At 35.5% G+C, this 12,899-nt stretch overlaps 1 protein-coding gene across 5 annotated transcripts in view; it reads left to right on the forward strand.

Moving 5' to 3' along the window:
• Positions 1-3,876, forward strand: part of LOC150108403 (protein O-linked-mannose beta-1,2-N-acetylglucosaminyltransferase 1-like) — a 378,713-nt gene extending 374,837 nt beyond the window's left edge. For all 5 annotated transcript variants that reach the window (XM_090415822.1, XM_090415823.1, XM_090415824.1 and 2 more), the window contains one exon: positions 3,696-3,876. In XM_090415822.1, the coding sequence (XP_090271948.1) occupies positions 3,696-3,819 (124 nt within the window). In that variant the 3' untranslated portion in view covers positions 3,820-3,876. The remainder of the gene's footprint in view (positions 1-3,695) is intronic.
• The last annotated feature ends 9,023 nt before the right edge of the window (positions 3,877-12,899 follow it).

Below are 12,899 nucleotides of genomic sequence, written 5' to 3' on the forward strand. Positions count from 1 at the left end.
AATGAAGAATGTGAAAGCTAACCGATGAATTATTAAAAAAAAGCAACTTTTCTTGGGCTCATATCCATTTGTTGTATGTAATATGACTTTTTTTGCTGTTTATTTCTCTGGTTATCAGTTTACCATCTGCTGATATTTGCATCGGGTGATTACAACAACGGTTAACATTATTTGTCATTTAAGAACGGCGGAAGTTAATTTCCTCTCTGATAAAAGAATTTCCCGGACCTGCCATGCAGTATATTGCTGTTCTCTTCGACCGATTATTTATGATGGCAGAAGCGGTGGATGTTAACAAAACGCAATACTTTTTTCCTCTTTTCTTAATCCAACAAAGGGAGGGGGATTGCAGAAGTTTGTGAATATCACATGCCCATGTGTTGTTTGAACTTGACCCTTTGTGGAGTAAATTAGGTTGCTATCTTCGCTCTGTCGTCCTGGGAACGTTAACTACTATTCCTTATTTATGACCTACCAAGCGAGAGGTATCGTTTACAACCGCAGTTTCGGATACCATTGTAGAGCTAACTCAGAAGTCTCCCGAGACCTGCGAGAATCCAGTACCACATCACTAATCGTACTAGCGAAAGCCCACAATAGGCAGTGGCTTGAATACTACGTCGGAAGTTAATGTTACCTGCCACACCTAAGATATCCAGGTGTTATCGGAAGGCGTTATCTTTACTGGAACTGGGCGGCGAGTGGCGGATTAATTACACCTTGACTGATCCCTCGAGCGTTCTGCTCTATCTCTCGTCTTTATAGAATGTTCACACATCCGTAAATTTAATTAAATTGGCTCCCAGTTGATATTTTAAGACTGTTTCTGAAAATTTTCGACTACGCAGTACTCCTTAGCCTTTTGACTGCTCGATACTCCCGACTCTGGATTGTTTCCGTCAGCCTAGTGTTTTTCACGTAATTTATCTTTCAACAAACTTTACAAGCGTATTTCGAAATTATTCTTCCCTAAAGAGTTATAAATCTCCCTTTGCGTCGCGCACAAAAGCCAGTCTGAGCTCTATTGAAATTTGTCATTTGTTGATGCCTCCATCTTTGGTGAAGATATTTAGAGGAGAGAGAGGGGATGCACTTCAAAATTAACATACAAATCCAGAATAACTGTATTAAAATAACTATTGGAAGGTTCTTGAAAATATAAACATTTGAGATAAACTGAAATTCTTTCTCATTTTTAGGATTCACACTCTGGGACTTGCAAATTTCATGTCAATAAGGTTTACCTCTCCATTGCGTATTGAATTTGTGTGTTTCATAAATGTTATGAGCCGTAAATTGTTTCCCTAATTTTGTTGGTTCGTTCACCTTTCATCACCCCAGCGAAAATTTTCAGGAAATACTGTTGTGCAGTAGGGCTCTGGATATCTTAGTATTCTCTGTATGCAAGAGCTGCTCTAAGCGACATTATCGGGCCATGCATAAATCATTACGTTCCCAGGTGCACGAGATGTTACCCAGTCTGTCTCTCCCCGTTCTTTAATTCGATATATGTATGTCGTAAGCATCAGGTGGTGATCCCAGTGAAGTTTCTCTTGTCAATCCATTGGATAGATGCGAATGTGGAAAGTACACTCAAAAGCAAATAATAGTATTATTTTTCTTGCAAATATTATTTGCAGCTGTGCAGCGAACACAGGTGGACGACGTTCAATGCACACACACCTCTCTCTCACCAGAAATAGTTATTGTATCCCTCACAGCGAAAAACTAGTCAGTATATTCGCCTCTGTAGGGCAACGAGCTATTTTCTATCTTCCTTTAATTTGCTCTTTTCTTGCGCCAGTGAAGATGGCAAAATGAAATGGAAGCAGTTGCTGATGCAACTGGGATTATTGTTGTTAAAGCTAGTAATCGTTATGGTTTTCCGCTCGCAGTCCAGGCTATTACGAAGTGTTCTTGCAGTACCTTTTATTTAAAAAAAAAAAATAGTATTGTTTCATTTCAAAAAGTTAGTTACATATGAAAAACGAAGCAGCTTCTGCTATGCTATACCTTAAGAGACAGCCAAAATATTCAGAATTAATGAGAATTAAATATTGGCTAAAATTTGCATTCTCCTGATTATTTGAACTCCACGGGAACTTTACTGATACCATCTGGTACTATTAGAATTAAACGATGTTGCAAAAATAGTCATCTAAATCGCGTATAGCAATTTATAGAACACAAATAATGATTTGCAATTTATGGCATGCTATTGGAAACGAAATTAACTGAATGTTACATATTTGTTATTGAAAATTCTATTCTTAGATTAGGTGGCGAAAGTGTTATTCCTAGTTGCCGAATAATATTCATCCTAGCACGTCGGATCGAAGGTGGATTTATGCAAATCCAGCATGAGTCCACTCCTAAAGTTCTGCTGTTGCAAATTAAAACTATTAAAAAATCAAACTTCCAGTATATCCGCTATAGTTCTCTACGAAACATTTACCACATTGATATTTTTTTTTTCAAAATAGTGAAAATAATGTGTAGGCCGATCAATACTCTGGTTATTAAGCTTCCTTGCGTGATACACAAACGTTACAAAACCAAACTCACCGGTACGTGTTTGATGCAGATAAATTTTCTGAATTAACCTTAGTTTTGGACAAGGGAAAGAACAAAACTAAATTTACTGTTTCCTCAGAAGAATGCCGGCATTTTAAATGAAAATGTGTATATAAAGGTTTTTGTGACGAAAAAGTTCATTGTTCCTGTTTTGTTCGGCATACATCCAGTTAAGATCGTCGAACTTAACTGGATGTATGCCGTCTTTAGCCCCCTCCTTTTTTTTTTTTTTTTTGTATTCTTATAGTGAAGTAACTGTTGATATGTACATCTCTTATCCTTTTGTGTAACCGCTCGGATATATATTTTTTTTCTCAGGATATAGTCGGCGGTAGATGGCGTTGGTGTTAGATGATGAAGGTTAGTGGAGTAGTGAGACGAAGATTTGTAGAGTAGATGCCCTCCCTCGATGAGTCTTTGGACTCCCTGGAGGTGTGATGTAATAATAATAATAATATAAGGTCTAGACTACGAGATGGCCAAAAACTTTATACCCGACTGTCTCTTCCGAAATGATCATCCAGAGTTCTCGGGCATCGTCTAGACTTAAGTTTCTCAACGCTGCCATTTTGTTCCAGTTGTTTATATCACTGTTTAAAACATTATTAAATGGATTAGTCTGATAGGGACGTATAAATTCTAGTTGAACATAAATCACTGACCTCCTCATACTATAAAACACACTCGTCTTTTAGCGAACCGTCACGAGATCATCTTGCCATCCTAGTGATTAGAATGGATAGGTGCGCACGCGCACAGAACTCTGTGTATCAACAACTGTTCATACACAAAAGAAGAAAGTGGAAGAGATCAGCGAATTGGTCAGCGATAGATTTCTATCGCTGACCAATTCCTCCTCTTACTGTGCCCTCTAACTAAGCAGTTATTGCCCAATGCCAATAACTGCTTTATATAAACCTAATTAATGCTCTGATAGGACGACTAATCCTATTTGCATTAAAGATACTGGCTATCAACCATTTGTTTCGAAAATATTTGCATTTTTTATACCGACATTCATTTGTGAAAATCGGACACTTTAATCAGTGTTTTATGTATTACAGAAATGCAGACACAATCGAATTATGATTACTAATGCTGTGCTTACGTTATCATTTTAGGTTTGCTTGGAGTGGTAATCAAGTGTTCCTCGTTGGATCGGCATCATCTTACTATAGACACAAATTAGCCCACTTGCGCCCCCTGTCATTAGAGAAGAATAATGATCAGACGGTGCAACATTAACATCGTGATGTGAAGTTCCTTGGACCTCGCAGCTGTGCTAACAGTTTATTTATTGTTGAATGATGCAAAATAATTTGTTAATTGTTTTATTTTGTTTAAATATATATGTATACATATATATACAGTTTCGTAATCGTGATGATTGATCTTGAAAAATGGTGATAATGTGATTTTGTTTTTTCATTAACATCTTGTCCCTCCGCTATTTAATCATTTTCTCTTTCTCTATCAATTCTGTTAGGTGTCGGAAACTATCTTCACGCGCACAAATCATCGGTGTTTGTTAATCATCATTCCTAATTTTTATGTAACAGTTTCATTCCGTACGTAGATATTGTTTTAAGAAAACTATTTTATGGTGATGTTGTTTCGCAGTCCCTGCAAGAATCATCAATATTTAGTTAAATTTTCAAGTGAAACGAAGTATTTTCTATATTAATATTTGCACTGTTGCTGCCATCCTAGTCTTGTGCTTAGCGTTCGTATACTGTATAGTGTTTTCTTTATTTATTCGTATCCAGAGTATTTATATAATGCATTGTTTGATAATTAAAAACAGATCGTAAAATTATTTAGTCTGTGTGTGTGCGTACGTCGCTAGCTAGTTTCAGCAGATGTGTGCACTGAAGACGTGTTTCAGTTAATGTGTTGCGATAGTACGATATACCCGATATTTATGAAAGATTAATTTCTTCACTTTTAAGGGTAAAAATCGAATTTTAGTGGCTAACAACATTATATTTTACAGCGGATACTTCTTCGTGTGCAGTATCGAAAGAGTCAGGCGATCTATAATTAAGCGGGAGGGAAATGCCAGAAGCGTAATAAATGTTGTAATTCACGACGCTGATGACATCATTGCCATCGTTTTATTTTAGAATTATTAAGCGGCATGGCTGAAATCGATATCAAAATTAAAACATGAATAAAGCCCTTCTTTAGCAAGTCCGAAAGTTTTCTGGCTAGGAGAGCGGTAGGTGACGAAGTGAAACATGCACCAAGATTTCTGGTGCTATGCTCCACTGTCCTTAACTGGTAGAACTCCATATCAAGATTAGTGTGAACTGGCGACGCTATCATATCATGATGATCGGTAGCACCATTTTGTATTCCGCCACTACTTCGAAAAGCGGACTTTTAACGTGCCCTCATAGTTAGAAAGGCGTGGGTTGGAACTCGTCTGAAGTACGTGAAGAACATTTATAAGGCCTTATCGGCTGAGTCAGCCAGTCTCATACCGAAGTGGAAGGATTTTTCTCCTGCAAGAAGACACCAGACCAACAATCCGTTGTCAGACAGATCCCTCTCTGATTGCTTCAACGCGATTCTAATTAACAACTTCAAAAAAGTGGACAGAAAGCTTCTTCTCAGGAATCCGTAGGCAGAGAGATCGAGAGTAATTACAGTATATATTTAGTCTTGAAGAGTAGTGTCAATGAACGTTTGTTAAAACCTCTTTCGAAATTTTGTAGATTTGCGATTGTACAGGAATGGGAGGGGCAATGTAATCCCCGACCTGCAAAATTAATTTTTGAAATATTTAATAACCGATACAAACTGCAAGTATCCGGTGTATGCGGGGAAGGGGAAATCGTCCAAGGTTGAATTTTAGTCGATGGCTAAAATTCTGGGAAACCATCTTAGGACAAATGATTTCCGACTTTGAAAAGCAATGCACTGCTGACTAAGTGACAAATTCAGGGCTAACCATGGGATTTATGTCGAGGTTTTCCAGCAAAAAAAAGTTGCGTCGATTGGTGAAGCCTCTGCTATTAATGGCGCACGCAAAAAGTTAAGCAAGTTTGAGCGCAGTTAGTAGTTGGAAAGGGATCAGTCGTTCGATGCTATTGGCACACTCTCCCTCGATGAGTCTTTGGACTCCCTGGAGGTGTCAAATAATAATAATATAAAGTGAGAGACAATTTTCTCAAAATGCAGTTATTTATTCAGTACCATATTTATAATTTTCAGACCTAATTATATTTGCTTGGTTTTAAAAATTAAATAAAAATAATAAATTAAAAACAAAAAAACATTGAAATGGCCTCTGTATTACATACATTATGTTATTTGTTGCGTGTAGTGCTTCAAACATTCAATCAACAGTTTTACATTTCCGCGATACATACGTTGAATAATTTATTCATGTTTGTAAGATATTTTTTCGGAGTGCTGCTTAAGTAGGAGCATATGGCAAGTGCAATAATAATAATAATAAATAATGGGTGAATAATTTAATAAAGAGCTGCATAGTGGAGCTAAAACATTCGTTTGTATTTATACTTTGCAAAGAGCATTAATGTAATTAAACAGCAGTAAAAATATTACTGACAGATGAGAACCCTATTCACAAAAGAACTCTGTACGGTTAGCGCATGCACGCCAAACCCAACTACCTTTTTTTTTTTTTTTTTTTTTTTTTTTTTTTAAAGTCGTTAGTTGCTCCTTTCGCAAAAGAACTAATTAATGTCATTCAATTCCAGATCCTCTAGTCTGCACTAGCCATATGATAACTACGATAACTTCAGAGCACCACTGGCTGAAAATATCATCATACAACTATTTTATTATTATTATTATTATTATTTTCTCTGTACATGTACAAAATTTTAGTGAGTTCTACACGAACTCACTGTTTACCTTGTTAGTGAAAGTATAGCGACACTGCAATTGCATAATTGCAAAAAAAAAAAAAAAAAAAAACGGCGTCGCCACAGTCAAATTCTTTCCTTCATTTTGCTCTGTTTGCTATGTCACAACGACAGACATCCACTCTTCCTCCTCTCCGAAACTCACTAAGTTACGTGAAGGTGAAAAGTTTTGTTGCTGCTTGCAGTCACGATTCTGCTGTCCACCATTGGGATGCTGATAGCCAACGCGTGCTAAATATTACTAGTGTTACACGCCCTGGGAAGCAAGAGAAATACCGAGAACCTTTGCTCTGCTTATCCCTTCATTTATTAATGCCGAAGTGTCTCATCAAAAACAAGACAGCTCTTATTAAATTGAAGACGTTTTCTCTCTTCAATAAATCAATATTTACCACCACAGCGCTTCATTGGTAACATCTCTGTCTGGACTGCTGGAAATAGGAAGGGAGAAAAAACAAAAACCCTAATGCTTTCGCAACATAAAACATTCATTCTACGAAGACGGCAAATTTGTAATTTCCTATTGCTAATTGTGTTTCCTTTTATGGGCGGATACCTCAATTCTTCTGGGGAAGAAGAGATGCACTTGTTCATCGCTGCAGGAAATTAGATGCCGCTTTCGTTATACACGGACATCCGTCAGTTTTTATGGAACAAAACGGTGCATAATTCTGATAACCCTAACCATGCCACCAGTGAGTAGGCAGGTGCTTTCTTATTGGTGTAACGTACGTGTGTGATATTTTGGTTTCACAAATTCCGCGGTGTTCAGGTAATCGCCGACTGCGTGGAGTGTAAATCCCATGATTTATTAGAGAGTTTTGAATTTCTGTTAAGCGGTAGCTAATTGAATCAAGTTTGACTTTAATGTTCATTGGGGATTCTAGTCTCTTATTCTACGCACTTGTAAAAGATATCAGAATTATATTTTTATATTTATAAGACCTTTCTGTTTATATAAGAAATAAATTTCTTATAGAAATACAACACTTAAAACGGCTTTGTTTGTTTGTTTGCTGGAAATGGTTTTTCCACTTTTTTATTAAAGTATGCTGTAGAAAGATATAAGAACTTACGTTCCCCTCATGTTTGAGAAACAGAAAATAGTTACACATTTATAGAGATTTCATTGGTTTTTCTTGAGATAATGACAGTTTTCAATGGCATATTTATATTAATAGGCCATTGAAAATTTGTAAAGTTATGGATGAATCGCATCTTTAAACAAGACTGACGACGCTAAGATGAATCCCTTGCATTATGACTATATATGCTTTTTTTTATTTTATTTTTTAATTATCTAGTTTGTAATGAACTGGTGACTCTTCACAGTTGGCTGACTATTCAGAAATAATGTACAGTAATTTGGACTGTGTGAGTTTATTCAAGTAATCGAAATAGGGTTTTTACCCTGCAAATTTAAATTAAGCTTTTAGAATGCATAGTTCCGTTCTAACCTTGAGATGTATTTGTAAGATTTGCTAACTGGAATAAATTCCATCTCGATTTTGAAATGTGCAACTGTTTAACCTCGGATGACTATTACGGTGCAATGAATCATCTGTTTGCGGGCTTTCATTCCTGAGACCCTTACGTAATTTGAAATCATGTTCTATTTTCGTGATTTTTAGAACATCTATAAGCGATGATGGTTAACTTACAATTTTGGTCTATTTAATTATCTATTACACAAACAATTATTAAATAAACGTTTTCAATTAATATGCTTTCGCCTAAACTCAATACATACTCCTTATCGTGGTTCAAACTTGCTACACGCATAAAGACTATTATTAATTCTTTAAATTTGTTTTAAATTAATAAAATGTATTGGGATATTACCAGTTCAATTAAGTACTGCATGATACAATTTACACTAACGGCCTATTAAAATTCATTAACAAGAAATTCTTAAATGTACACTATTATAGAATAGATCTCTACAAAATACAGACTTATTGTTACATAGACCATATATTTATAACGTAGTTAAGGTCTTACAAATTGCCTACCGGTTTCGCTAGTAACTGACTAGCTTTCTCAAGGCTTGCATAGTACAAAAAAAGGTAAATGCAAAAAAGGTTAAAAAAATACAAAGAACCGTTAGTACCTGTTAGGTAGCTTGGGCGACACGTTCGCGTGACATAACTACTCAGCATCATGAACACGCGTTACATGCAAACGCGTAATATGATTATTTGCGTACTGTAGCTCTGTTGAACTAAGGGAATTAATTATATTTTTCCAGGTATCGTTCAGAATGGCCCCTTGATTTCTGTTTAGGTTACTTCCCGTACGTAGTACAACTGCCGCTTCTTTAAATACTCGATGTCTGTAATCCTCGTCTACGTATGGCATGGAGCTGTTATTCCAGTCTATAGTGTGGTTCGAAGTTGAAAAGTGATGTGCCAATCCTGAGGTGATCGTTCTGTTGTGATTAACATCGCCTACACGTTCTTTCTGTCTTATTTCCAGGCTTCTCAAAGTCTGTCCAATGTAGGAAAGACCGCACGTGCATGGAATATTATACACACCTGGATATTTATAAAATGCACACTGTCTTTAGGAGATCTTAGGACCTGTCTTATGCTATTTGTTGGTTTAAATACAACCCTGATGCTATATGTCTTTAACAATCTTGCAATTTTGGTGGAAGTTGACCCTATAAAGGGGATGACTGCTGTTGAAATTTGCTGGGCGACTGTTCTTTCCTGTTGGTTATCTTTGTATAGAAAAATCTAATAAACTCCCTCAGTTCAACAGAGCTACAGTACGCAAATAATCATATTATTCGTTTGCATGTAACGCGTGTTCATGATGCTGAGTAGTTATGTCACGCGAACGTGTCACCCAAGCTACCTAACAGGTACTAACGGTTCTTTGTATTTTTTTGAACCTTTTTTGCATTTACCTTTTTTTGTACTATGCAAGCCTTGAGAAAGCTAGTCAGTTACTAGCGAAACCGGTAGGCAATTTGTAAGACCTTAACTATATTATAAATATATGGCCTATGTAACAATAAGTCTTTATTTTGTAACACTTTATGACCAAAAACATGTACAATTAGAATAGATCTCTGTTAATAAAATCCATATGAAATTGAAATTGCAATATACGAAACGCATGAAGCTCTTAATACCACGTCAGTTCAACAAGTGTCCAACGACAATGGGACCGAACGTTGGGCAGGTCACGTGGACATATCATAAAATACGAGTCATCAGCTGGACTCGCTCTGGCTCAAGCTGTTTATCCAATTTTTCCCAATGTTCGTAAGCGCGTAACTTTCAGTTGGCCGAACAAATAAAATGCAAATGGCGAAATACTGGGTCACGTAAACGAGGACTTACTGTATTTGAATCAAGAATGAGATTTGCCTGCCGAAATTTTATTCAGGTTACGATCCTAGGAAGAAATGTGAATATGGAAAGCAGAGTTTCATTTCACAAGTTTCTCACTCTGTGTATTTACCTGATTTAATTCGATTTTAGTTTACAGAACCGTAAAACTGCGATGTATATTTCTCGTTTTTACAGTTGACCTTTAAGTAACATTAGCGATCGGATTTCGAAGTGTCCGGTCCAGTGTAAATGACAACATCGCAGCGGAGTTCTCTGCATTAATTTTGATCTGGTACCACCTATACCGCACTGTGTATTACGGTTTATTGCTATTTGTTTTCGCTTATTCTGGATATCCATTCGTCATCACTACTCCATCTGTTTCAACTCATGTTTTCATGCTTAGTAGAATTTTGTGATTATACTATTGTTTTATTTCTCTGTTTATAATGATTCCTTAAGCTTCGGTAGTACTTGATAATTATGTGGGGCTTCTTTGTGTTTGTTCGTAATGTATTGTTCAGTATCCATATTACAAATTATTAATAGTGATGCAATATCTATATATCACAAATCATCAGTTATAGTGTTTGACCTCTTTTTATGTGTTTTATCATTTTAGCAAGTATGTTTTCTCTTTTCTCCGCCCTCAGTATTTTTTTTTTGTAAGTTTCTCAATGCATTATATGCTGCGAAACAAAATCTGAATAGGTGTAATTCAATGAAATGTTCCTGCCGGACGTGAATGCCGCATATGTCTTGAGTTTGCTGTAAAGGAAGTTCGAATTGGACTGTCGATTGTGCGATCGATAGTCTACTCCATGTTACAGTAAAACGAAAATTGTAGAGATAGTTTTTCTGTGATTATTTACGGATTTGGTTCTGTACTCAGGCTTAAATAAGAAAATAATATATATATATATATATAAAGACATATATAATATATTCTACATCGCTGTAAATACCATGTTTAGTTCCTAACTAATAGAAGCTATATTTATTTATTTGTCATGTATTATAAAGTTGCTGGAGTTTTTCCCTTTTATGGTATTGGACTTACTTGTTCATTAGCATCGATCTTCTAAACCTATATGAAAATGATTACTTCTACGTAGATGTTTGTTAACACTTGCTGTAAGTCTGGCTGAAAATTTAAGCGCGAGAAAGTGAGTGGTCCCTTATCTCTGCACCACAGCAGCGGAATTAAGAGACTTATTTAAAAGGACAATTTCGAGTGACGTTGAGCTACCTGAAGCCTTGGAAAGTCATACAGTTTTATTCATTGACTCCGGAGACTTATGAAGCTACTGACCAAAAAAAAAAAAGTTTCTTTTGTATTTTTTTAATTTCGCAGCAAAACTAACGCTTTTTGTCCCACTTTATTCAACAAACTTTTATTGTCATCTAACTCTTGCCGAAGGGAGACTTAACTCTTCAAAGCTCGTTTGGTTTAGAAAATTTCCTTACAGAAAAAAAAAAATAATAATGAATACGTAAAAGTCGTTATCAAAGCTAATGATAGTTAGAGAATTGTGGTCATTGCTACAACAATTGATCTCATGGAAATTCGTCTGGTTATGTGTGTATGTGTATGTAGACATATGCGTAACAAATAGGTACATGGTTTACTCAGAATAATGTAAAGTTTGCCAACGCTTACCAGGAGTTTTATTCATTTCGATACCTTGTGAAGTGAAGATGATAAATATTGGTTTGGTAAAAGTTCTTAGCAAATGTTATACTTTTTCACTAATGTTTTGAATTATTGTTCTTTCATAAAAAGAAAATAAAATTTGGATTGTAAGTTGTATGCAATAAAGTATTACACTGGTCAACAAAGGTTTTGTAAGGAAGATCAATAGCAGGCACATTCTTTTAGTACATAGAATTTAAAAATGGAACTCGGTATTTATTTCAGCACCTCGGATTTCTTCGTAATTATGCCAAAAAAACATAAGCTTGACTCATTTTTCACTGAATCAGGTGAACTATAAAGAAATGCAGTAATTAATGAGGCACCCCCCCCCCCTTTTTTTTTTTTTTTGGTCCTCTATTTCACACCGAAATAGACCTCTCGAGTGATATTGTATCACTGCTTGATGCTTATAAATAAATCACACAAACGCAATCCCCAATTTATTTTACCGTCAACTTAAAAGTACAACACAATACTAAAATTATAGAAACGAGAGATTCTAAGATGTTTCAGCACAAGTTAGTGTTATCCCTTGATGTAAGACAGTTCCAAGCGTGTTCAAATTATGCTTCCATTCAAAAATCATGCATGCTTGTTAAAAAAAAAAAATAATAATAATAATAAACGTGCATGATGAAGTCTTATTTGGAATGAGTAATCTCCAAATGCCTTACTTGAATTAATGTGTTACATAACCAAAGTTTTAATTTGTTGACCAGTGTTACTTTTAATTCTGTGCTAACTATATCTTGGCCTGTATAAACCCATTGCTGTTTTCAGTATATTTATGAAAAAAAGTCAATTTGATTAAGAATTATTTAGATCTATGTGTATCGAACACCATCTCTTGGATTTTCTTAATTTGTCTTGTTTTGTCATGTAATAAAAGAAAATGAAATGATACGATTAAAAGTAAATTTTGAAAATACGGTTGCCTGATTTTTTTATTTTTTTTTTGTCAACAATACAGTTGATTATTTTCCACACTTGGAGATATTTGTAACACATTATTTGTTTTTTCTGATGCATACGAAGTTCAACGAAAGCTGTTGCGCATTCATCATTAGTAGAAAACTCGAGGGGGGAAAAAAAGTTAAGAATATTCTTCGAAGTACTGAAAAAAAATTAATCCCAGAGGTTTCATAATAATGATATAAAAAGGTTTGAAGGTTATATTTTAATAACTTCTAAACGTACAATGGTGCAGTGGCTTGAGGGAAAGCATAGGCAACTTGCACGTGAAGGCTAGATATGATCGATACTTATTATTGACACCTTGTGCAAAACACTTAAAAGTGGGGAGGTCTCAACGCTGAAAACTGCTCTAGTTTTGCAATTTTCGTTTTCTCTTTTCCCCACCGCCCCTTCCAAAAAAAAGGGCAGTCCTGAAAA

Source organism: Typopeltis vanoorti, chromosome 3 (assembly GCF_054136105.1).
Source record: "Typopeltis vanoorti isolate ZY-2024b chromosome 3, IOZ_Tvanoo_1.0, whole genome shotgun sequence".
NCBI lineage: Eukaryota > Metazoa > Arthropoda > Arachnida > Uropygi > Thelyphonidae > Typopeltis > Typopeltis vanoorti.